Here is a 27,568-nt window from a genome sequence, read left to right as displayed (position 1 = left end):
AACAAATTTCACCTGTCACTAGACATGCACGTATCCACAATATTCCAAGAAACCTCCAGTGAATCTTTACAGAACAAAACCTACATTAGTATTTATTGTGAATATTGCTATTGTATTGTGTATAGCACATTACAGGTGCCTTAAATATTGGACGATAGGGATATACATGGATATGCATCGGTGCTTTTGAAACAATATACTTCACATCGATACCTGAAACAGAAACTTTGACACGGAAATCGTTCAGTAAAAAGAATGTACATAGCCTACATCAGTTACAATAGTACTAGTGGTTCATATTCATTAAATAGAAACGAAGACACATACCCGCTATGTTTGGTCCTGAAAAACCATACTCTTCCGTAACAGTAGTTGAGACCGGTAGATGGATAAATTCTTATGAGTTGAAACATAATAGTACATGGGGTGGGGGGTGTCGAATTTCACCAGAAAAAACGTTACATAATTTTTTAACGGGCCCCGAATAGTAATTCAGCCCATCTAATATGAATTCCTCACTTCACAATATAAAAAAAGCCTACACATGTAATCAAGAAGAACAACTGGTTCTATACAGCTACACAGCTCTGGACAGCGTTTGAGCCTTATAAGATATTTTAGATTATAAATATTTATCCTGCTATTGCCACGATTACATTCGTGACAAATGGGTTGCTGCTAGATCTATTTCTTACAGATGATAAATACATAGCATTAACATGACAACACCTAACAATAAAGTTGGTGGGCAACATTTTATGGCTCCTGATGGCCACATCATTTGTTGATGGGTATCGCGATGTTTTGGGTAATAAAACCTTAATTTACTTACGAGTGGAAGGACTGCTCACATCCACCTTTTCTCCGGTTGGTGCAGTTGAATGCAGCACAAGTTGGCATTGTAAAATGATCGGTAGATATGTAAAACACACCAGTATATAGGAGCGAAAGCTGCCGAGAACTGTAAGGGACGCTGTCAATGCTATCAGTCAATCGCGTGGCGTGGGTTTGTTTTGGTACTACCAACATGGCTGCCGCTGACCTCATAATCAGGACACCGATCCGTGATCCAGTTATTCTTAGATCAGTGAGTCTGTTGTCGATAACAATATTTTCGGTATAGTACGTAAACGAAAAGAATGTGTTTTGAAATAGAATTTTTCCTAATTGTGCCTTGCAATGATTTTAATTTAACAAACAAAAAGTATTTGTAGGTCAAAGATGACAGGACTTTATTCAGTATGCGTAGGCCTAGCCTACGTTTCCTAACGAAAATTATAAAAAGTTAATGAATATTAAAGAACGTAGCTCAAAGATAATACGATATTATTCAGTATGCATACGTTTCCTAAAGAAAGTCTGGTGGTAAAATAATAGAAATGTTAAAAAATACAGTATCTAATATCATAGGTCAAAGATGATAGGTTTTTATTCAGTATGCTATCTTTCAATCGCGTGGCGTGGGTTTGTTTTGGTACTACCAACATGGCTGCCGCCGACCTCATAATCAGGACACCGATCCGTGATCCAGTTATTTTTAGATCAGTGAGTCTGTTGTCGATAACAATATTTTCGGTATAGTACGTAAACGAAAAGAATGTGTTTTGAAATAGAATTTTTCCTAATTGTGCCTTGCAATGATTTTAATTTAACAAACAAAAAAGTATTTGTAGGTCAAAGATTACAGGACTTTATTCAGTATGCGTAGGCCTAGCCTACGTTTCCTAACGAAAATTATAAAAAATTAATGAATATTTAAGAACGTAGCTCAAAGATAATACGATTTTATTCAGTATGCATACGTTTCCTAAAGAAAGTCTGGTGGTAAAATAATAGAAATATTAAAAAATACAGTATCTAATATCATAGGTAAAAAATGATAGGTTTTTATTCAGTATGCTTAGGCCTAAGCTACTTTTCCCAAAGAAAATCAGATAAAATTATAAAAAGGTTAAAAATACTATACAACATAGTTCAAAGATGCTAAGATTATTTCAGTATGCTAAATATAATATACAAAATATATATACATTAACAAAAATAATATATAAAGGGTAATATATACTGTATATATATAAAATCCGACTTGTGTCCAGATCGACTTACGACCTGTCTGTCGGAACCGAACTCGGTCGTAAGTCGATGACTACCTGTATTGGAGTTTCTTTGTATTGTCCAAAGTCAGCATTTGCATTGGATTTAAGTAGGTCTATTTTGTTGATTTTTGTTGTCAGGTCTTTGATATGTGGACTGAAAGTCATATGAGAATTAAAAATTAAGCCTAGAATTTTAGGGTTCTTTTCCAATGGAAGGATTAGGCTATTTGATTTTACTGTACTTACTTATTTCGTACATCATTGGATCTTGAATCTCTGGTAGATTCTGGTCTACCAACAGTAATCCTTTCCATGTCCTTCAGTCCTGTGCTGCCTCCATCCAGGTTGTTTTATCTATTCCTTTTTTGTCCAACTCTGCATCCACACTGTCCATCCATCTCATTTGAGGTCCTCTGGGTCTTCTTTCAGACATTTTACCCATCATAACTCATTTTGGAATTCTATGGTCTTCCATATGCACTACATGCCCAGCCTATCTGAACTTTATTGTATTTATAACATGTTATTTTCTCTTGCTTAGTTATTTCTCTCAGCTCATTATTGTGCCATCTTCTCCACCTATTCTCATTTTCATAAATAATTGGTCCGGTAATTCACCTCAGTATTGTATTCTCAAAAAACAGTGGTCTTTGTTCCATTTGTTTTGTTAAGTTCCATGTCTCACTGGCATATAAAACTATAGGTCACAGTATTGAATTGTTCATTCTTAATTTTGTATTTCTTTATATACTTCTTTAAAATGATGTCTGTTTACTAAAGCAATTCTTATATTCATTTCTGTCTTCATCACATTTCTGTTTGTTACTGTCATACCCAGATATCTGAAAATCTGCCTCTTCCATCTTGTCCTCCAAAACCAAATCCTCTACGTTCCCCTCCTCTCTGCTCATACACAATAGTTTAGTCTTATTGAAAATTATTTGCAGCCCAACTGTATCTACTGTCTCTCACAGAGGGGTAATTAGATCTTTTAAATCATCTCTACACTTGGCACTGGGACCTTTCGCATTGAGCGATTTGATACCAGACACCGCCAGATTTTGTAATTCTTGCCGGAAAATAAATACTTTTTGGGCAAGTTTTATAAGCTTACAGAGGTGTATCGTTGTACATTATTGTGTCTGAAATTTAAGTCAATTAATTTCATGATTGCAAATGGCATATAGCATTGTTTGAGCCTCTATTTATAATTACAGATGATATTCGTAAAACAGCCTATAATATCAAGCCAAGCAATTTGTCATTTTCTACCGACTTCAATGGACGTATACTGATATATACTTTCATTTGAATGCACCAAGCAATAGGCAAATCCATGTAATGTATTCTTCTCACCTTCTCACCATACACCAGGTAGGGCGATGCCCTGTCAGCGATGATGCCTCACGAAGTCCCTCCACAAGTCCCTATCAGCATACAGCTGCACACTCTCCACCTCTTCCATAGTTCTTCCTCTTGACTCTATGGCTTGTCTGATACCGTCTCTCCATCTCTTCCTGGGTCTTCCTGTTGGACGCTTTCCTTGTGGCTGCCACTGGTAGTATTTTAATGGGTACTGATGCTCATTCATCCTCATGAGGTGGCCAAACCATCTTAATTGGCTTTTCTCTACATATTCTAATATTGGCTCTATTTCCAGCTCTCTTCTTATTTCTTCATTTCTTATTCTGTCACACCTTGTTACACCTTTTATTATTCGCAGTACTCTCATCTCTGCTGCTTGTATCTTACTTTTCAGCCTTTCTGTCAATGTCCATGTTTCTGACCCATATATTAGAACTGGTCTTAAAATATTTTTGTAAATTGTTATCTTAACCTGCTTGGGTATAAGTTTTTCTCGCATCAATGGATATAGCGTTCTTAAATTATTTGTATGGCACTGTATTCTATTTAATATTTCTTTTTCCATTTGACACCTTTCATCTATCTTTACTCCTAGGTATTTAAATTCTTCAACTAATTTCAGTTTTTCGCCTCCCAACCATATTTCTATCTCTTCTTTTTGCCTTGCGACCATCATTACTTCTGTTTTATTTGTGTTTATTTTCATTTTCACTCTTTTCAATGCACTGTTCCAAGCAGTTAATGTATTTTAAAGTTCAATGGGGTTGTTTGCAACCAGTGCAATATCATCTGCGTATGCCAATGTAATAACTTCCTCTCCAGATCTCAAATTTTTCATACATTTGTCCATAAAAAGTACAAAAAGCAATGGGGATATAACCCCACCTTGTCTTACTCCAGAATTTACATCAAACCAGTTATCCTCACGAGTTTGTGTTCTTACAGCGCTGGTACATTTACTATATAGACTTTTGATTGCTCTAACAAGTAATCTATCTACACCATATATAGGGTCTTCCAATGTATCCCAAATCATCTTCCTTGGTAGCCTGTCAAAGGCTTTTTCTAAGTCAACAAAAGCTATACACACTGGTTGATCCCATTCCCATCTCTTCTCCATCAGCATTTTCAAGGAGAAAATTGCATCTGTTGTACCTCTCTCAGGTCTAAATCCATACTGTCCCTCCTCTAATTTTTCTTCTACCGTCGCTCTTAACCTTCTTTCAAGTATTCTTTCATATATCTTCTCCACATGTGATAACAAGGATATTCCTCTCCAATTTTTGCATTCTGACTTGTCGCCTTTCTTTGGTACTTTACATATAATGGCTTTCCCCCAATCCTCTGGTACTCTACCTTCACACCAAGCTACATTGAAAATTCTCGTTAGCCATGCGACTGTGTTTTCATTTCCTTTTAGCAGCTCTACAGGTATGCCATCGCATCCAGGACTTTTTCCATTTTTCATTTTACTGTTGGCAACTCTAGTTTCTTCGATAGATATTTCGTGGTAGTAGTTTAGTCTCAGGCTGGTGTTTTCACACTCATCGTCTAATTCCTGAGGATTCAATAATTCTGAGAAATATTCTCTCCACCTTTCATCTACTTCGTTCTCATCTGTTAGTAACACTCCGTCTTTATTCTTAATTGTATTTACTATTGTTTCTTTGCCCCTTTTATAACTCTTCGCCAAACTATATATGAGCTTCCTAGTTCCCAGCAGATCCTCTTCAAGCTCTTTTCCCAATTTCTTCCAAGAATCTCTCTTGGCTCTTGCTTTTACTGTCTCTGCTTCGTTTCTTGCTGTTTCGTATTCCAATCTATTTTCTGGGGTCCGTCTTCTCATCCATCTTCTAAAAGACTGACTCTTCTTATTAACAACATCCCGGACTTCATCCGTCCACCATATAGTTTTCTTTTTTCTCCCACCACTAATTTTCTTGGTCTCCAGGACCCCTTTTGCTATTTTTGTAATTTTATCCTTCATGCCTATCCATTCTTCTTCAATGTCTCTGGTTTCTTCCGGCTCGCTCAGATAAACTTCTGAAATCTTTTCCTTATATAATCTTGCCTTTTCTGGTTCTTTTAGATTCTCTAATTTAATTCTTTCTCTGACTAGTTTTTTCATTGGCTTTGGCTTCCTAATGTTTAGTTTCGCAAGAACTAAACGATGATCCGAGTCAAAGGAAACCGATGGTATGCTCTTGACATCTTTGAAAAGTTTCTTGTTAGTTGTTAACATAAAGTCAATCAGTGATTTTTCAGTATATTCACCAGTTACGCTATTCCACCGATACCAGCTCCATTTATGACTTTCTCTATGCTGGTAAAAGGTATTCATCACAGACATGCTATTACCTCTGCAGAAATCTATCAGTCTTTCTCCTTCATCATTTCTTTCTCCAACACCATGTGCACCGATGACATTTTCTATATTATTCCTCTGTCTTCCTACATGTGCATTCATGTCTCCCATGACAACTTTGATAGTATTTCCACATGAATCCAGGGTACTTTGTAGTTTTGTATAGTATTCTACTTTTTCTTCTTGAGGCCTTCCCTGGTGAGGTGCATATACCTGCACAAAAGTTATTCTTTCTGCATCCACTTTTATTGTTATTGCTAGAATTCTTTCATTAATATAAAAAATGTTCTCTACTTTTTCTGCAATAGTTGGTGTTAGAATAAAAGCCACCCCGTATTTTCTTTCATTATCCATTCCTTTGAAAATTAGCTGGTAGTTGTTGTGAATTACTTTTGTTCCCTCTCCAAGAAGTCTGGTTTCACATATTCCCATTATTTCAATGTTTCTGTCAGTCATCATGTCTACGACTTCTTCCAACTTATCATTCATTGTAGTGGCATTGATGGTTGCTATTCGTGTATTCCTTAAAGAAGGTCCAGTGTCATTTCGTGATCGTTGCCGTGTGGTCCATCCAGTCCGAGGCATCATCTGTGTTACTTGAGCTGTATAGTATGGCCACCGGCTAGCTAGGCCTGTCGTGGTCTACCGCTGTCGTTAGCGTTACCCAGGGAGCACTACGTGGAAGTGACAGTCGGATTTTTCCCCCCCATGTAATGTATAGAAAATATAATTTTGCATCGAAGGCTTAATTTTTCCGGTACGATTAACATTTGTCTTTCTCTTACTTTTTCTTGAATCTGACGTGTAGTCTGCCACGGCACATGTAAAATTAGTCATATTTGTTTGAAAATAGCTCCCAGCAGATCTAAGAGGCTGTTCTTTACACAAACGTCACTATCTTCGTACATCTGCCACCACTGTTGTTATCTTTTATCTCACTGATTATCTTCATATACAAGACGTGACAGTGATATCCATTATTTTTCAATACTCTAAGATAAAATGCACATACCAAAATCAACATCCTCTTATTTTTACTGCTCATACTTACTTCAGTAAAAATAATTACCTATTTTTAGTTTTACCTTATAATTAAATTAACAAAGCCTTATCACACACCAGTAAGTAAAAATTATAACATTAAGAGTCATGTTTTTAATTTTAAATACATTTATGCAGCAATTTATGCCGTATCTTTTTTTGAATATCGGTTTCCAAATTAGCTAAGTCACCCCTTTGCCTCATGAAATCCGAGACAATTGAAAATTTTAGCGCTAATAGGAATCTACGAGCCTGACTGCGAAAGGTCCCATTAGGTCCACATTATCAGCATATGTTAGATTCTATGTAACACAGTTTTTGTCTTTCACAAGCAAGTGTTGTTTTCCAACCCTTTTTATTGTAACACAATAAAAAATGTTCATTATTTCTGTCAAACCTTGCTTTTGTTTTTTGTTTTTTTAACAAAGTAGCAAAATTTCACCATTTTCACCCATTTGGGACAAAATAAAAACATAAATTCAAATGACACAAACATTTATTTAAGAAAATTTGAAACAAAGTTTTTGGATTAAAAATCAACAGGTTTTTTTTTTTTTTATTGGCATGAATATAACAAATCACTTTCACATATGAGCCCCCAAATGTAGTTTCCCATCATGTTTTCATCGAAGGATCCCTGATATCTCTGTTCAAAGTTCATTATATCTTGATCGAAGTGCTCCCCTTGTTCCTCTGAATATGCTTCCATGTTCTCCTTGGAAGTTGAGGTGAGCATCTAGGATATGAACCTTCAAGGACATTCTGCAGCCCATCTCACCAAAGCTTTTCATTAAAGCTTCAACCAGTTCCATACAGTTATCAGCCTTGTTGTTGCCAAGAAAGCCCTGTACTACAGCAATGAAACAACTCCATATTTTTTCTCCTTTTCTGTGAGCTTCTGTAGAAATTCTGAGCACTCCATAATTTTCCTTACTTGTGGTCCAGCGAAGATACCTTTGCCTCTGAAAGCTTAGGAAAGAAGTCTTGAAGATATTTGAAGGCAGCAGACTCCTTGTCAAGAGCTGTAACAAACTGTTTCATGAGACCCAGTTTGATGTGTAGTGGAGGAAACAAAACCTTTTGAGGATTCACCAATGGCTCATGTTTGATATTGTGTGCTCCCACTGTAGTGTCAGTCCTTGGAGGCCAGTGCTTTCTCTGGTAATGTGCTGCTCTGTCTCTACTGTCCCAAAGGCAAAGAAAACAGGGATTCTTGGTAAAACCTCCTTGCAGTCCCATCAAGAAAGCCACCATCTTGAAGTCTCCAATAACTTCCCAGCCATACTTGTTGTAGTTCAAAGTTTCCAGTAGAAGCTTTACACTGCTGTAGTCCTCCTTAAGAGGCAGAGATGGATACTTGTTTCCATTGTGCAGAAGGACAGCTTTGAGGCTTTTGGAGGAGCTGTCAATGAAGAGTCTCCATTCATCTGCATTGCAAGCAATTCCAATAGCATCAAACAAGCCTGATACATCATTGCAATAGCATAGCCTGTCCTCCTTTGCAAAGAAGCTGGAGAAATGTTTGTGACGTTTTCTTTGGCTGGTCACTTGCACACTGTCATCAAGTAAATCCCATTCCTTCAGCCTTGAAATCAAAAGCTCACCATTTGACTTTGTCAAACCAAGATCTCTGATGAGGTCATTGAGGTCTCTTTGGTTTGGGTAGTAAGGATTCCTCCCAACTACAACTGTATCTGTGATGTCACAGTCTTCCTCTCTGTTTAGCTCATCTTCTGACTTGCTGCTTTCTTCTGATAGTTGACTTCTTTCTGGAGGAGCTGGTACAGGAAGATCAGCACTGTGTGGTACTGGTGCAATGGAAGATGGAAAATCTCAATGGAGAACAGCATCTGCATTTTTCCCAGATGGGCTTTTGGAAGGATCCATCATGCAGAAAAAGCAGTTAGTTGAGTGATCAGTAGCTTCACACCATATTCTAGGAATAGCAAATTTGATGGCATTGTTCCCCCTTTATCCCATCCTGTAGAAATACAACAGTATGATTTTCTGTTAAACTTATTTAATTTTCATTTTAATTCTTAATGTGACTGGATTTTACTCTTTGAAAAATAACAGCTATCTTACCTTCTGGCAAAATGAGGTGCCCAAGTTTTGTCTAGGGCCCCAACTGGCACACCAAAATGTGCTTTGTATGCATCACACATTTTTCCAGATGCTGTCACAGAGAACTTCTTTGCTCATGTCTTGCTGAATTAACCACATGTGTAGCAAAATGCATCTGGAGAATGATTGCAGCCTCTTGATGCCATTTCACCTCTTGTGATGTCTTTTCAGGCAGACAAAGCAGAAGTGATTGATGGTCTGCAAACCAGAACTTTTATATTGTCAAACAGTATTCTAGAATATTGTCTCTTTAGAATGTCTTCTACAATGTTCTCAATCTTTCTAGAATATTCTTGAACCAATTCTGAATCATTCTAGAAAATAACTAGATTCTGGAAAATTCTTGAGTATTCTACATATTTTACTGTTTTCTAGAAAGTTCTAGAATATTCTGGAAAATTTTACATTGAATAGAATGTTCTAAAATGTTCTAGAAACTTCTGAAAGAATGGTATAACATTCTGGAACATTTGAGATTTCTGTCTGAAATGTAAGCAAATTCTTCTAAATACGCACTTCCGAAGGAAATGAAGTACACCATGGTTCATATCACAACATTTATCACTAGAAACACATGAGCCATATATCAACTTGTACCGTTGTGTGAATATATAAATTGTCCGAATTTTCTAGCTAGATCTGGTCAGTTCAAGAATTTGATTAAAGTTAAAAATCTTTATAACACTTAATAATCTTTCTTTAATTGTTTTAACTTATTTGCAACATTTCAAAAGCAATTAGATAAGCAATTGAAACTTTACAAAGGTCATTACCCAACATGAAAACCAATAGTAACCCATACTATAAAAAAGACAAAAATGTAAATTCATTGTTCTAACCACAAAAGCAAATTTTTAGAATCAATTTTTTTTTTTTTTTTCTATTTTGTTTAGATGGAATAACTGGAAAATTATGGTGTGGGGCCAAGGACAAGACAAAAGTGAATTTTTGTTACATACATATACCAAGGCTTTTTCCCCCTTACAAGGGAGGTAGCCAAAAAGGAAAAGGCATAAAATCATTTCCACCCATTCCATCCCTGAATACACTCCACACCCCTCCACCCTCCCTCTTATCTTAGCACCTCCTGGATGATGGGTCATCCCTGCACCTTGTCCACTGCCCTGGGTCAGAAGCAGTGTCGCAAGACAAAGCACCTCCACAGCATGGCCGCTTCATTAAATCGGCGACCCCCCCTCTCCGTCCCCCCATTGCATAAAAGGAGAAGATGGGGAGAAATCCCTTCAGGCTGCATCAAATTTTGCATACACATACTACCTCACCCCCCATCCCCCCGCCCATTCCACCTCATGCAATCACAACATCATCCATATACAACCATTCTCCATTCACCACTGTCTTCTGTCCTCTCCCGTCCTTCCTCAACAGACATTCCCCTCTTCCCCAAAGCCCCCTTCACCCCATCCATCCACCTCATCCTAGGACGTCCCTTCATGTTCACTCCCTCCACATCTGCCTTCCATACCTCTTTTACTAGTCTTTCTTCACTCATTCTTTCCATGTGTCCAAACCATCCTAATATTCTTTCATCAACCCTATCTCCCAGCTCCTTTTCCACCCCTGTTCTCCTCCTCACCTCCTCATTTCTCACTCTATCCAGCCTAGTAACCCCCATCATACTTCTCAGACACCTCATCTCAAACACATTCAAACTCCTTCTCTCTTCTTCTCTTATGTTCCATGTTTCTGCCCCATACTGTGCTGTTGGCACAATCACTCCTTCATACAGTCTCCTCTTATTTTTGTTACCTGGTGTTATTGACCATGTTGTCCAGTTCACACCCTCCCTCACTATCATTGTCTTAGTTATTTTCTCCATCACCAAGTTAAACAGCATACAAGATAAAACACTGCCTTGTCTCAAGCCATTCTCAATTTTGAAACATTCCAAATATCTTCCATCAACCTTTACCATTGATTATGTGTTTGTAAAACCGATTTTTATAAAATGTATTATTTTGTTCAGTATTCCAAATTCCTTTAGTATGCTCCATATACTCTGTATATACTGTCATAAGCCTGCTTGAAATCAATAAACAAATTGTATTGTATCTTACTAGACTCCCATGCCTTCTCCATTCCTTGTTTTATTGTGAAAATAAGGTCAATCATTGACTTTCCATTCATAAATACACACTGATAATCTATTACACCCTCTGCATATACCTTCAATCTGTTATATAGTACTCTAGTAAGATCTTATATCCAGTTTGTAACAGTGTAATAACCCTGTAATTCACACATTCATTTTTATTTCTTTATGTATTGTTATTATCATTCTTTCATTCCATGGTGGCAATATTCTTTCATTTCTCCATATGAGCTGTATTAATTCAGTTAATTTTCTTTCTAAAACTTCTCCACCAAATTTTAAGAGTTCCACTGGGATATTTTCTCTTCCTGGAGCTTTATTACTCTTTAAACATTTGATGCATTTTCTAATTTCTTCCAATGATGGTTCCTCCAGGTATTCCTCTAGTCCTTGTATATTTTCACTAATCAAAGGCTTTTCAGGTTCAGGTCTATTTAAGAGTTCCCAAAATATTCTTTCCGGTGTTCCATTAACAATTTTTCATTAATCAAAGTATCACTTTTTTTTTCTTTTTTTTTCTAGGTTGATATCCCTTCCTAAGTTTCCTTACTCCTTGATATTGTTCCCTAACCTTGCCTCCCTTAGCATCTTGGTCTACTTTTATCTAATTCTTTCTTTATCCATTGCCTTTCTTCTAATTATTCTTCTAGCTTCTCTCATCTTCTCCTGCAATATTCTTGTTAGTCCTCCATCAGTCGTACTTACCAACCATTTTGCTTTTGCTGTTTGTTTTTTTCTTTAACTATTCTTTCACATTCACTATAAAAAATGTACCGGGTACTTCAGTTTTGTCTTTCTGATGCTTCTTTAACCACTTCTTCAGTTTTTGTCCATTCATTTTCAACATTGGTCTTAAACTCCTCCTCTGTCACCTCAATTGCAAAAATCTATTTTGTATATTCACTTGCTATCTGGTTCATTTTTGTTCCATCTTCAGGTGGTCAACATCATGAAGTTTTCTTTTCTGCTCTAAGGTTCTTATTAATCTTTAATTTGATTCTAAGTTTGAATATGACAAAAAGTGATCACTATCACACTCAGCTCCTTTGAAGGTCCTTACATCCTGTAAAGCACTTCTAAATTTCTTATTTACTAAAATATGATCTATTTGGTTCTTTGTCTTTCCACTCAGTGATATCCACGTAGCTTTGTGTATGTCTTTATATTGGAAAATTGTGCCACTGATTACTAGATTATTTTGGTTTGCATATGATGCCAAACTGATTCCATTTTCATTACTTACCTGGTGTAAACTTTCTTTACCTAAATTTCCTCACCAACTTTTACATTCATATCTCCAAGGATGATGGCAACATCATGGTTTGGTATTTCATGTTACTTCTTGTAATGTAACAGAAATTGTTCTTATCTTGTTCACTGTAATCATTTATTGGTGCATATGTCATTTTACTATATATATGCCATATATATATATATATATATATATATATATGTGTGTGTGTGTGTGTAAAAAAAAATTATAGTTGTCTGCTGTGAGTAATATAATTGTTGATTTTTGGGTGAGATCTATATTCTGTTATTTTTTTTAGCCATTGTTCTATGAGTAGTTTGTTCAAGTATGCTTGGGTTTTCTTTCCTGCAATATTTTATTTATTGTGCTGGGCCATTATTGTCAGGTCATCTGCATAACAGTAATAGTGAAAATATTGCACCCTGGAGTACTCCTTTATAGACTTTTTGTTCCAAAGATATGCTTATTTTGGGTGTCTCTGCACTGTCTTCCTGCTATGAAGCTAGTTAACCACATCTTACTGTTATGTATGTCTGCCTCAATGATATTTTTGGTTAGTATGTGTCTGGAAACCTTTTTTATGTTTATGGCTACCATAACTGTTCTTGCTGGTTATGGTAGCTGTAGATAAAAGGGAAATGGGTAACAGGTGGGAGTGGGATGGTTGGGGTGGGTGCATGCCTTACCTGGCTGCTTTGTAAGGTGGAAGAGGCCTTTGATATATAGATGATAATTGTTATTATTATTATCATTACCATTATTATTGTTGTTATTATTATTGCTATTATTATTACTACTATTATTGTTACTATTTTCATTATTATTATTGTCTTTCACATTATCACTAGTTTTTTATGGTTTTTATCATCATAAGTATCACTGATACTACTACTACTACTACTACAGGTATTATTATTGTGAACATTGTTACTATTATTGTCCTAAAATCCCTGGACAGTGGAAGAAGGAAAGAGAACTAGCATGAGAATTTCTCACACACCGGGAAATTGGAGAAGAGAGATAGCTGTAGTTGGGAGCCAAAGTCCACAAAACTTAAGGAACCAGCTTGGACCGTGCTTCTCCTTTCTACAGCTAGCGCTTAGTTTCGAAGGACCAGAGAAGTTTGCTTCTCAGATAAGGAGGGAGAAAGGGTAACAAGCTTGTATAAATCACAGTCCTAATCTAGGTTTAACAAAAAAATTAAGTATTGCTTTGACATTTATTGCAATTTAAGATGTCTCCACAAATCAGCAATGTGCTGTCAATATGAGACAAGTTTCTATATTCACTTAATAATTGTCAATATAAAATGATCATTATTAGGGAAAAAAATCACTTATCAACAATTAGGATGAAATACAGGTATATGGTTGGAGACACCCATCCTAAACTAACCCTGCACGCTCTAGTCCCTAAGGTGAAATGATACAAATACTTCATTCCTTTCTTGTGTTGTAGCACTAGTAGGTAGATTCTCCTAAAGGAGAAGTGCATTCCCATGAACTAGATATCCTCGTAATGTTGGTGGGAATCGTATGGGTCCAAGTCATCCTTCATGGGCTGCCCTGGAGACAATGCATGGTCATTTCAGAAGTCTCAGTTCACTGTCCACCTGGAATCTATCCTTTGTGGTCCATCCAACACATCTGCCTTGATCTTCTTGAATGACAAAGCAGGGAGAACTAAGACTATGTGATGGAAGCATTCACCATTAGTATTTAATGCTCTGACAAACTGTTTCATCAGGCCCAACTTGATGTGGAGAGGAGGAAATATGATATTTTCTCAACTTATGATTGGATCATTAATAATATTTAGCATACCAGGTTTCAGAGTCTCACGTAAGGACCACTCTTTCTAGTTCCAATCCTTGTCTCTAGCTCCGCTGTCCCATATTCAAAGAAAGCAGGGATACATTGTAAATTCTCTTTATTGATCAAGGAGGAAGTTCACCATTTTGATGTTCATGCAAAATTTCCAGTTGTGCTCATGGTATTTAAGTAGGTCTATCACAGTTTTAATGACATTATGCTCCTCTCGTAAACATACAGAATGACCTACTGGAACAGCTGCATATACATTGCCATTATGTAGTAGAACAGATTTCAGGCTGTGCTTAGAAGTATCTAGAAATAATCTCCAATCATTTGGATTATACAATAGACTCTAATTCCTGGAGAAGGCCCGAGATATTGTTGTAATAAACAAAATTATTCTCCTTTTTTTAAAAATCCGCAAACACTGGTTCCCGATTTCAGAAGTATAAAACTTTTGTGATTTGGTTCAGTAGAGCTTTCTCTTGCAACCTAGAGGCTACTATGAGTATTTCTGCTGCATTTTAGGAGAGACCCAAGTCACACACAAGGTCATTCAGCTCTGGCTGGCTAAACTGCTGAGGAGTTGATGACTGATGTAGCATAAGAAGGATCGTTGGAATTTGCCAGTATTTCTTGAGTTTCATTTTATCACTATCCTCTTCTTCAGATGGAGACAGCCCATTAAAAATGGAATTGGTAGCACATCAGAGTGCAGAGTATGTTGAATTGTTGAGGGGATACTAAGATTTTTTTTTTTTTTTTTGTACTGACAAAAAAAAAAAAAAAGTCAATTGTGTGGTCCTTCAGTTCTCACCAGGTCATGGGAATTCCGAAAGGTAAGCCCTTATGTTTCCCTTTCATCCAGTCACGTCCAAGGCCCTCACATGGGGGGTGGGGGGTTATATGCCCTGGGGCGGCAATTCTATTCTGGACATGCTGACAATATAACTATAATAAAAAAGTTCAAAGGAGGCCTGAATATCGTACCATTATATACAAATTTAGCTTTAGAATCAACAGAATATGAAATATTTTCCCCATATCCTCTCTGCAATAGGGACATTAAATACAATTTTTAAAACCTGTTTAACTATTTTGCAAGCCAGTGGCTATAATAGGCAGTAAGAGATGTTGGAGATGGGAAGTAGTGATGGGGGGGAGGGGGGAGCGGCACTTAGGCATGTAAGGGCTCTGCATAAGTCCAAAGTAAACTTTATAGGCTCACCTCACAAACAGATGTTATATTGTGCCTCAGATGAATATGCGTGAAGCATCCACAAATATAACCGAAAATATCAGGTTTGTTTACATATTGTTGACTGTTGTGAATGTACGGCTGGACAAGCCAGGGAAATGAAACTAAGGCACACAAGATGTAATGTATACATGAATTAAATGTATACAGGGCTAGAGGGTTTGGAGTGAGAGCCTACAAGTGTTGTGGGCTGGGAGCAAAGGGCCACTTGAAGCCTGGAGATGTCATGCCCAAGGCAACTTGCTGGAGAACTGCTTGTCTCGGTAAGACCCCGTCCTTTTAAAGGAGGCTGGTGGCTCAGTGAAGCTCCCAAAGAGCTTTCCCGAGTTTCTGATTGGCTACTGGCTGGGGCTGGCTGAGATGTCTTGCTAACTTCGGCGAGTATATAGGCCTAGCTCGAGTTGTGTGATGGCCAGTCAGGTTTTGACCAGCGCTGTCACCACAACTTGTAGGCATGATCAAATCTGAATAAATATACATATATATATATATATATATATATATATATATATATACATACAGTGATCCCTCACTACTTCGTGGTTCAATTATTGTGGATTCACGACTTTGCAGATTTTTTAAATACTGTATATAAAAAATATATTGTGGAGTTTTTGGAAATTTCTGAAAAATCTCTATATATGAATATCTAATATTTTTTTTGGTTAAGTCCATTAAAATATTAATAATAAATATTATTTCCTCATCCAGAAACAACAAAACAAGTGTAAAATAGCAAAAAAGCATATACAGGGGTATTTGAACTTGTAACTCACATGACCAAAAAAAAAAAAAAAAAGAACCATCTCGAATGAGATGTGCATACAGTACCTGTATATCTTGTTGTTGAGAAAATGCAAAGCGTAGCATCTCGGTGATGAAGTGCATTGTAAGATGGGCTGTGATTGGTGCAATGGAGAGGAGACAACGAATCACAGCTTTCTATTTTGTAATCTGGCCTGTGATTGGTGCATTGACCGATGCTCAGATCCACAGCATCTTCCCTTGTCTCTTTCTTGCTGCCATTTCACTTCAAGCTTTCTCGCCGAGCGGTTTTCTGTACTACTTTACACTGTGCTGCGTGTATTTTTTTTCTTTTCCTTTGCGTTTTCATCCCCTGCAATGGCTCCCAAGCATGCTGCTTCTTCCAAGGCTGGTACTGAGCCTAAACACAAACGAAGAATGATAACGATCGCTGAGGTGAAACTTCTGGATATGTTGAAGGAAGGGAGAACATTCGCTTCCGTAGCTCACCATTTTAGCATGAACGAATCCATCATTTGCTACATCAAGAAGGACGAGGCTAACATTAGGAAGACTGCTGCCATCACCTTAAATATGTTGGCGAAGAGAGTGGTTACGGCTCATAATAAGACTATCATCCGTATGGAAGCGATCATTGCTGTGATCATTGGAGGTGACAGCTTTGCACACATGACCACGGGAAACATCGAAAAGTTATTAGACTGACACTCCCAGCCACTAACTGATGCATACCTCGAAGACTTGACGAAGTCGGCCAGTGAAGAAGAAGAAGAAACGCAGCAAGAAATGAAAGAAGTTGTCAACCAAACTGGCTTGATTTTGGAATGGCTGGCCAAGCTCTGCAACCTGGCTAAAGAGTTGAAAGAGGGGTCACAGGAATGGGACGACGATATGGTTCGTTCTGTGCAATTTTGCAACAAGGTTGATGAAGTCATGAATCCCTACAAGATGCTCTTTGAATGGAAAAAGAAGCAGCGGCAGCAACTTCCTATCACAATGTTTTTGCAGCCTTGCAAAAAAGAGCCAGTTCTTGCTGCTACTACTATGGTGGCACCTTTGGAAGAAGTGGAAGAGGTGTCCCAGGAAAGGGCACCGCCGTCTGAAGAGACGTGAAATACAATCATCGTCTGCACTGTAGAAGTCATCATCAGCTTCATCATTATTTTTACTGTGCAGTAAATTCATCATCATCATTCAAATTTTACTTCAACTTCTTTCGTGATGGGTACAGTAACAATACTGTATATATATATTTTTTAATTATAAGTGTTATTGCTTAACAATCGTCCTTGTTATTAATAGAGTACTGTAATGGGTGGGTTATTAACAGTACAGGGAGGGTTTTGAAAGTCCAAATACACATTAAATAAATATTGTAAATATGGTGTCCCTACTTCGCAGAAATTCAGTTATCAAGGGTGGTCTCAGAACCAATCTACCGCAATAAACAAGGGATCATTGTATATCACTACTGATACTATAAACATGTAAGTAGTTTATTTGGCTGCAAAAGGCTAAAATGTAATCCCTCAAACTACATGAAAACTAAAACATACAGAACAAAATAATTTCCATATTCGAAATCAGCAAATCAGAAATAGTTATGGTAAAGAAATCTCATGCAACTTAGATTTTCAAAAAAGTTGTCCTGTGAAATGATTGCACAGCCTAAACTATAGGGACTTTTATCAGTAGAACTTAAAAGTATGGCAAAATATTTTTAATTTGCTTTCTATTGTTCTATGTCATTTATTTATTCATTTATTCTGCTTAATTGTTTTCTCTTAACACTTGACAAACTTTGGCAGTCGACTTGGCCATGTTCCATTTACATTTTATATTTTGTTTCTATGTATACTACTTTGGGTTTATTTTCTTTACTTTTATGAGATGGGTGTTCACAGTGAGAATGTGCCCAATTGCACCATTGCGAACAGTATTACAAGAATTAGAGCTAGTCATTCCCACTCTCTTCCACAGCCATCATGACTACAAGAGCCACGTGGGACTCAGAGTGGCAGGGCTTCCTGTCAGGACTTGCCTATGTCATTGGATTTGGAAACATAATGGTATTCCCATATCTTATGTTCGAAAACGGAGGTGAGTGAAATTCTCTCTCTTGCACACACACTGCACATATATGAGTTCTGAGCTCTTCCGGAAAGGTAAAAACTGTTGATCATGAGTCCAAAGTGTAATTCAAGACCATCGTGAATCACACATGCACACACATACACACCCACCCTCGTGGCACAGTGGTTAGAGTTCTCACCTGCCACTATGGCAGTCCAGGTTCAAATCCCGCCTAGGGCTGAAATAATTTCAGTATCACTGAACTGGGGGTTGTTACTCCAGCTCTCCTGGGTGTGTGTGTGCGTACAAAGTCACAGTATTACCAATAGATCAGTTATACAAGCTCTGAGCTTTCTTCCAGGAGGTTAATAACTGTTGATCATGAGTCCAATATGTGATCCAAGACCATGGTGAACACACACACACACACACTTCAACGAATGGACGGCTTAGAAGACGTTCTGAAGAAAATTGAAGTTTGTGGATCCCAACGCAAAGAGAAGTGCCTATTGTTTTTACAGGGTGGGGGGGGAAATTGCTCGTGGAGTAGTAGGAAAGTAGGGAAAGAGGAAAGGGGGAGGGATTACTGAGGGAAATGGAAGGAAATGAGGAAGGAGTAGACTTGGCCCAGGCAGACAGGCGAAAGGTAAACAAAAGGCCTCCCGATGATGACGAAATGTCTAATAAAAATGTAAAGATTAGAAGTATAGATAAGAGCAATACAGTAGAAAGTGATGAGAACATTTTCCAGGGATTTAAAGAGGGTGGGGGGGACACAAACCAAACCCCCCCCGACTGACAAGACTAGAAGAGAAGGTCGATAAGATGATTGAGGACTTGGAGCATAGGTTCGGTAATGTTGACAGTATTATACGAAGAGTTGAAAAATTGGAAGAACTAGAGAGGGCGAACAAAAACTTAACTAAGGAAATTGAAGAATTAAAACAACAGTTAAAAGAAGTAAAAGATGAGAATAAAGTCTTAAAGGAGAATAATAAGGAGAACAAGGAGGGTTGGAAAAAAATTCATGAAAATAGCAAGGTTGCATTCACTGACATAATCAGACAGCAAATGAATGAACAAACTGAAAACTCAGTTATTAAAGTGATGAGACAGAAGGAGAATATAGTAAGAGACTTAGCAGACAAAAAGAAATGTATAATTATATTAGGAATGGAAGAGAAACATAACCCAGATAGAACCACAAGAATCAAAGAGGAAAATGAAAAAGTAAGAAATTTACTAGAATTAGTTCAGGAAGATGAACCAGAAATAATGAAACAAATCGAAGAGAAATTCAGGCTAGGGAAATATAGTACAGACAAGATCAGACCAATCAAGATTAAATTCAGGTCACAAACTACGGCTGAGAATATCTTATCCAAAACAGGGAAACTAGCAACAAGTGAACAATATAAAAAGGTATGGATAAAAAGGGAAATGAATAAAGAGGAAAGAGAGGAAGAAAAACAGAAAAGACTTGAAGCAAAGGAAAAAAACGAGATAAGAACGGAGTCAGAAAAAGAGAGATTCTATTGGAGAGTAGTGAATATGAAACTAAAGAAAGTCGACATACAAGAGAAAAACAAAAGGGAAACAGAGAACACAATGGAAGTGGCAGAAAACTAAGAGTGTCTTACACAAATATAGATGGATTAATAACAGGATTGAATGAACTGAATGATTATTTGAAAGAAAAAGAACCAGACATAATGGGAATTGTAGAAACAAAATTAAAAGGTCCACTACCACCCAACAGTGTAGGACATGATGCATATAATTATTGGATTAGAAACAGAGTGAAAAAGGAAGGGGGTGGAGTTATGTTCCTGACTAAGAAGGATATAAACGTGAAGGGTGTCACATATGGAAAGAATACAGTAGAAATGATAATGATGGAAGTAGAAGACAGAGATAAGAAGAACAGAAAGTTTGTGATAAATTATGTGCCCCCAAAAACAGCCTCATGGGAAGAGAGTGAACATAAAAGTATGTTAGAGGACACAAAGATAACATTAAACAAGATAATGGAAGAGGGAGGAAAAATAGTTATGATGGGCGACTTTAATTGCAAAGAAATCTGCTGGGAAGAAATGAAAGTAAAGGGTGGAGACGGCTCATGGGGAAACGCTCTACTCGAGATGGTTACTGACCATACAATGACACAATGGATACAGGAGAACACTAGGTATAGAAATGAAGAAGAGCCATCGAAACTAGACCTAGTAATTACATCCGAACCTAGAATAGTGGACAAAATTGAATATAAAACACCAATAAGTAAAAGTGACCACATATTGATTGAACTGGAACTTAATGAAGAAAAATATATGAAAAGAAATGAACAATACAGAAAAGGAAGAATGATGTATGAAAAAACAAACTTTGATAAAATAAGAGAATTCTTTCAAAAGGAAAACTGGGAAGAAATATACAAAGAAGAAACAACAGTAGAAGAGAAATGGAATATTTTGACAAAAATTTACAAAAAAGGAGTGGAAAAGTATGTCCCAAGACAAAAACAAGAAAAAGAATATGTAAAATGCTGGTACAACAAAAGCTGTAGGGAGTTAAAAGACAAAAGAGACAAAGCCTGGACCAGATGGAAAAAAGACAGAAGACCTGAAAAATGGAAAATATATACCTGCTATAGAAATGAATATGTACAAATGTGCAGAAAAGAAAAGAGAAAATATGAAAAAGATATCATAGAAAAGGGTAAAGATCAACCGAAACTATTCTACAGATTTGTAAACAATAAACTGAAAAACAAACAAGACTTGGAGAAATTAAGACAGGAGGGAGTTGAATACACTGAGGAAATGGAAATGGCGGAAATTATGAACAAACATTTTAAATCAGTGTTTACAAGGGAGAACATACAACCTGAAGAGAATGAATGGAAAGAGAAAGTCCCCCCTATGGAAGAAATAGAAGTAACAAAGAATGAAATATTAACACACTTGAGTAATCTTGATGTCAGAAAATCGCATGGACCAGATGAAATAGCAAACTGGATACTAAAAGAATGCAGGAATGAACTGGCAGACAAAATACATAGCATACTAAATAGTTCCTTGAAAGAAGGAAAAGTTCCAGAAGATTGGAAAAAAGCAAACATAGTACCTATATACAAAGGAGGAAATAAAGAAGAACCTACCAACTATAGACCAGTCTCTCTAACAAGTACAATAGCAAAAATTTGTGAAAAAATTATCAAAAGTAGATGGGTAAAATATTTAGAAAAAAACAAAGTGTTAAATCCAAGGCAATTTGGATTCAGACAAGGACGATCATGCGTCACCAATTTAATATGTTTCTATTCAAGGCTAATAGATATAATACAGGAAAGAGATGGATGGGCGGACTGTGCATTTTTAGATCTAAAGAAAGCTTTTGACAAAGTACCACATAAGAAGTTGCTTAAGAAATTAGAAACTGAAGGAGGAATACTAGGCAAACTGCTTAAATGGATGGAAGACTTTTTGCAAGAAAGAAAAATGAGAGTAGTGACAAGAGACAAACACTCAAATTGGGATAAAGTAATAAGTGGTGTTCCACAAGGAACAGTTCTGGCCCCAATAATGTTTGATATATATATTAATGATATGGATGAAGAAATTGAAAGCTATATGAGCTTCTTTGCAGATGATGCAAAACTATTAAAAAAAGTGAACACGGAAGAAGATTGTGAATCACTACAGAGTGATCTAAATAAAGTCTGGGAATGGAGTAGGAAGTGGGAGATGGAGTTCAATACTAAAAAGTGTAGTATAATGGAATTTGGAAAAAGCAAAAACAGAATAACAGGATCATATAAATTGGGAGAAGAAAGTATAAAAATTTTGAGAATGAGAAGGACCTGGGAGTCATTGTTATAAATAATGTGTCACCTGAGAAACATATAAATAAGATTTTTGGAGAAACTTATAATTTAATAAGAACAATCAAAGTTGCATTTACATACCTGGATGAAGAAATGGTGAAGAAAATACTAATCACTCTGATAAGACCAAGATTGGAATATGCAGCAATGATGTGGTCACCAAGTACAAAAAAAATTATACAAAACTTGAAAGAATACAAAGAGCAATTACAAAATTGGCACCAACACTCTCAAAACTATCATATGAAGAGAGACTAGCAAAACTTGAGCTACAGACATTAGAGCAAAGAAGAGAGGAAATTTGATAGCTATTTACAGAATCATGAAAGGCATAGAAATTGTTGATAGAGGGGATCTAATAAAATGGGATGATAGAAATACAAGAGGATATGGAAAGAAAATCAAGAAAGACAGCTATAGAAGAGATCTGAAAAAGAACAGCTTTCCTCACAGAGTAATAGACAGTTGGAACAAGTTAAATGAGAAAGTAGTGTGTGCAAAAACAATACATGAATTTAAAAATAGTTTAGATAAAATGAGATATGAAGACAGGACACCACGAGCATAGCTCCCCTTCCCGTAAAATACAACTAGGTAAATACACACACACACATTGGACTAACAGCGATGATTGGAACTCTGGAAAGAAACACAATTTTCCTGGATAGCAGTGATGAGGGAGTACCTGTGTTGTATTAGTAGGGAAGGGGAAAGCTCGTGGTGTAGTGGGCAGGTAAAGAAAAAGGAGAAGGGGAGACATTATTGAGGAAAATGGAAGAAATGGAGGAAGGGGACGAACAGGCCCCGGACATCAGAAGGGGTGTCAACAAAAGGTGTCCAGATCACACAGACGAGGTAGAACTGGATAGCAGAGGTATTAAGAGTAGAAATATAGATAATAGCAGCTCAATGGAAAGAGAAGATAATTACTTTTATGGATTTAATGAGAGAGAAGATGACAACATCCCCCAACTAGTAAGTCTAGAGGAGAAACTAAAAAAAAAGTAAACAAAGCATGGGAAGTTAGGTTTAACCAATTAACACTAGTTACCCAAAGAGTTCATAAACTGGAAGAACTAAAGGAGAATCAAAACCTAACTAAAGAAATAGAAGAATTAAAAAGACAGTTAAAAGAAGTAAAGGATGAGAATAAGGAATTAAAGAATAATAATAAAGAGAATATAGAGTCCATAGCAAAAGAGGTAAAGGGTTGGAGAAAAGTCCAAGAGAACAACAAAATTGAATTTAGAGATATACTAAAACAACAGATGAAAGAACAAATTAAGGACACAGTTATTAAAGTTATGAGAGAGAAGGAGAATATAGAGACTTAGTGGATAAAAAGAAATGTATAATTATATTAGGAATGGAAGAGAAACATAATCCAAATAGGACTACAAGAGTAAGAGATGAGAAAGAAAAAGTAAACAAGGTATTAAAAATATTTCAAGAAGGTGAACAGGAAATAGGGAAAGAAATTGAAGAAATATATAGGCTAGGGAAATACAGTATAGACAAGACCAGACCAATTAAGGTTAAATTCAGGTCACAAACAACAGCAGAGAATGTCTTATCCAAAACAGGGAAACTATCAGAAAGTGATGAGTACAAACAGGTATGGATAAAAAGAGAGATGAATAAAAAGGAAAGAGAGGAAGAGAAAACAAAAGGAATCGAAGCAAGGAAAAAACCGAGAACAGAACAGACTCAGAAAAAGAAAAATTCTATTGGAGAGTAGTGGATATGAAAGTGAAGAAATGGTTCATAGGAGAGAAAACAGAAGGGAAACAGAAAAGACAATGGAGGTAACAGAAAATTAAAAGTGTCTTTCATAAATATAGATGGTTTAATAACAGCCTTGGATGAACTGAATGATTACCTGAAGAAAAAAATCTGATATAATAGGAATTGTAGAGACAAAATTGAAAGGTCCATTACCACCCAACTGTGTAGGACATGGTGTATATAATTATTGGATTAGAAACAGAGAAGTAAGACAAGGTAGTGGAGTCGTGTTCCTGACTAAGAAGGATATAAATGTGAGGAATGTTACATATGGAAAGAATAGAGATGATTATAATGGAAATAGAGGACAGGAACAAGAAGAGCAGGAAGTTTGTGGTAAATATGTGTTTTCTAAAACTGCTTTGTGGTAAGAGAGAGAACCCAAGAATATGTTAGAATACACAAGGATAACATTAAATAAGATAATGGAAGATGGAGGAAGAATAGTTATAACGTGTGACTTTAATTGTAAAGAAATCTGCTGGGAAGAGATGACAGTGAAAGGGGGAGACAACCTATGGGGAAATGTACTACTTGATATGATTATAGAACATAAAATGATGCAATGGATACAAGATAATATTAAGTATAGAAATGAGGAAGAACCATCGAGACTGGACCTAATAATCACATCGGAACCTGAAATAGTGGACAAGATTGAATATAAGACACCACTAAGTAAAAGTGACCAATATTAGTTGAACTGGAACTAAATGAGGAAAAATACATGGGAGAAAACAATCAATTTAGAAGTGGAAGAATGATGTATGGAAAAACAATTTTTGATGAAATAAGAGAATTTGTTCAAAAAGCAGACTGGGAAAGGATACAATGAGGAAACAACAGTAGAAGAGAAATGGAATATTTTGACAAAAATTTATAAAGGAGTGGAAAAGTATGTTCCAAGACAAAAACAAGAAAAAAGGATAAGCAAAATGTTGGTATAACAAAAGATGTAGTGAGTTAAGAGACAAAAGGGAGCTTGGATAAAATGGAAGACAAAAGACCTGAAAAATGGAAAATATATACTAGTTACAGAAATAAATATGTACAAGTGCACAGAGAAGAAAAGAGAAAATACAAAAAGGATGTTATAGAAAAATGTAAAGATCAACCAAAACTATTTTATAGATTTGTAAACAACAAACTGAAAAACAAACAAGATTTAGTGAAACTACGACAAGGAGTTGAATGCACAGAGGAAATAGAAATGGAATAAATTATGAACAAGCATTTTAAATCAGTGTTTATGAGGGAGAACATACAATTTAGAGATGTCAAGTGGGAGGAGAAAGTCCCCCCTATGAAAGAGATAGAAGTAATAAGGAAAGAAATATTGAATCACTTGAGTAATCTCAATGTAAGAAAATCACATGGACCAGAAGAAATGGCAAACTGGATTTTTAGAGAATGTAGGAACAAACTAACATAGTGCAATAAGCAGTTCATTGAAAGAAGGAAAAGTTCCAGTTTATAAAGGGGGAAACAAGGAAGACCCTGCTAACTATAAACCGGTCTCTCTTACAAGTACAGTAGCTAAAATTTGTAAAAGAATAATCAAAAGTAGATTGGTAAGGCATTTGGAAAAAACAATGTACTAAATCCAAGGCAATTTGGATTTAGACAAGGAAGATCATGTGTTACAAACTTGATGTGTTTCTATTCAAGACTAATTGATATAATACAAGAAAGAGATGGACGGGCTGATTGTGCCTTTCTAGATCTGATAAAAAAGCATTTGATAAGGTGCCACACAAGAAATTGCTAAAGAAATTAGAAAATGCAGGAGGAATACAGGGCAAACTGCTGAAGGGGATGAAAGACTTCTTGATTGAAAGAAAAATGAGAGTGGTGATAAGAAACAAACATTCTGATTGGGATGAAGTGATAAGTGGAGTTCCACAAGGAACAGTTCTGGCCCCAATAATGTTTGCTATATATATTAATGATATGAATAAAGGAATTGAAAGTTATATGAGCTTCTTTGTCGACAGTGCAAAACTGTTGAAAAAAGTGAACACTGTAGAAGATTGTGAGTAACTGCAGACTGATCTCAAAAAAGTATTGGAATGAAGTAGGAAGTGGGAGATGGAATTCAATATCAAGAAGTGTAGTATAATAGAATTTGGAAGAAGCAAAAAAAAAAAAAAAAAAGTGGGATCATATAAATTGAGAGAGGAAGAAATTAAAAAGGTGGAAAATGAGAAGGACCTAAGAGTCATTATTATGAACAATATGTCCCCTGAGAAAAATATAAACAAAATTTTTGGAGAAACTTATAATTTAATAAGAACAATCAAAGTGGCATTTACATACCTGGATGAAGAAATGGTGAAGAAAATACTAGTCACTTTGATAAGACCAAGATTAGAGTATGCAGCGGCAATGTGGTCATCAGGTACAAAAAAATGTATAACAAAACTTGAAAGAATATAAAGAGCAATTATGAAATTGGCACCAACACTCTCAGAACTATCATATGAGGAGAGACTGGCAAAAATTGAGCTACAGTCATTAGAGCAAAGAAGAGAGAGAGGAGACTTGATAACTATTTATAGAATCATGAAAGGCATAGAAATTATTGATAGAGAGGATCCAATAAAATGGGATAGTAGAGATACAAGAGGACACAGAAAGAAAATAAAAAAAGACCATTATAGAAGAGACCTGAAAAAGAACAGCTTTCCCCACAGGGTAATAGACGTTTGGAACAAGTTAGATGAAAATGTGGTGTGTGAAAAAACGATACACAAAATTAAAGACAGTCTAGATAAAACGAGATATGAAGACAGGACACCACAAGCATAGCTCCCCTTCCTATAAAATACAACTAAGTAAATACAGTTGGTCCTGGGCATGACATGAAACTGCATCCAATGATGGGGCTGTAGATTGGGAGATATACTATTTTGGAGAGAGTGGAGCTGCTCCTTAGCCTCTGTAAATGATCAACTAGCCCTTCTGGTAAGATATGTAGACATGAAGGGAAATATCCATGAGGACTTCCTAGGATTTGAGGAGGCCACTGATGGAACTGGCAAAGCAATAGCAGAGCTAATTGTTTCCAAACTTAAGGAATATGGTTTGGATCTCAGCCTTGTGAGAGGTCAGTCATAAGATGGATGTGCAGCAATGAAGGTAGATACAAATGGTGCACACACATTAGGCAAACCTACAAAAAGATAATTTTCACCCACTGCAGCAGTCTTGTCTTCAGTTTGGTAGTGTGTCAAGCTACAAAGGTGCAATACATCAATAACTGTGGGAACAGTTAAGGAAATCATGAACCTCATGCGCGCCAGTGCCAAGAGGATGAGAGAATTTGATACCAAAGTGTTTGAACAAAAGCAGTCTTCTGCATATGGGTAATTTCATGAAATGTTATCTCTATGAAACCAGATGGTCTGAACACCACGACAGTATTATTCGTTTCAAGGAATTCTACCAATTAATTGTAAACACTTTGGAAGAAATATGTGACTGGAAAGATCACACAGCATCATCAAAGGCTTCACAAATGCTAGCTGCCATGACAGCACATCGGTTTGTAGTGGCTCTCTGTGTATGTGAGCACTTTGCTAAGCTACTACTGCCAATATCAGTACAGCTCCAAAATCCCAAACTCAACATA

At 36.4% G+C, this 27,568-nt stretch overlaps 1 protein-coding gene across 6 annotated transcripts in view; it reads left to right on the top strand.

Annotated features, from left to right (window-relative positions):
• Positions 1-27,568, top strand: part of LOC143029744 (sodium- and chloride-dependent glycine transporter 2-like) — a 181,260-nt gene that overhangs the window by 50,510 nt on the left and 103,182 nt on the right. For all 6 annotated transcript variants that reach the window (XM_076192640.1, XM_076192641.1, XM_076192644.1 and 3 more), the window contains one exon: positions 18,174-18,293. In XM_076192640.1, the coding sequence (XP_076048755.1) occupies positions 18,174-18,293 (120 nt within the window). The remainder of the gene's footprint in view (positions 1-18,173; positions 18,294-27,568) is intronic.

Source organism: Oratosquilla oratoria, chromosome 11, assembly GCF_046742065.1.
Source record: "Oratosquilla oratoria isolate Oo_2021 chromosome 11, ASM4674206v1, whole genome shotgun sequence".
Lineage (NCBI taxonomy): Eukaryota > Metazoa > Arthropoda > Malacostraca > Stomatopoda > Squillidae > Oratosquilla > Oratosquilla oratoria.
This window is presented reverse-complemented; position numbering and strand designations above follow the sequence as displayed.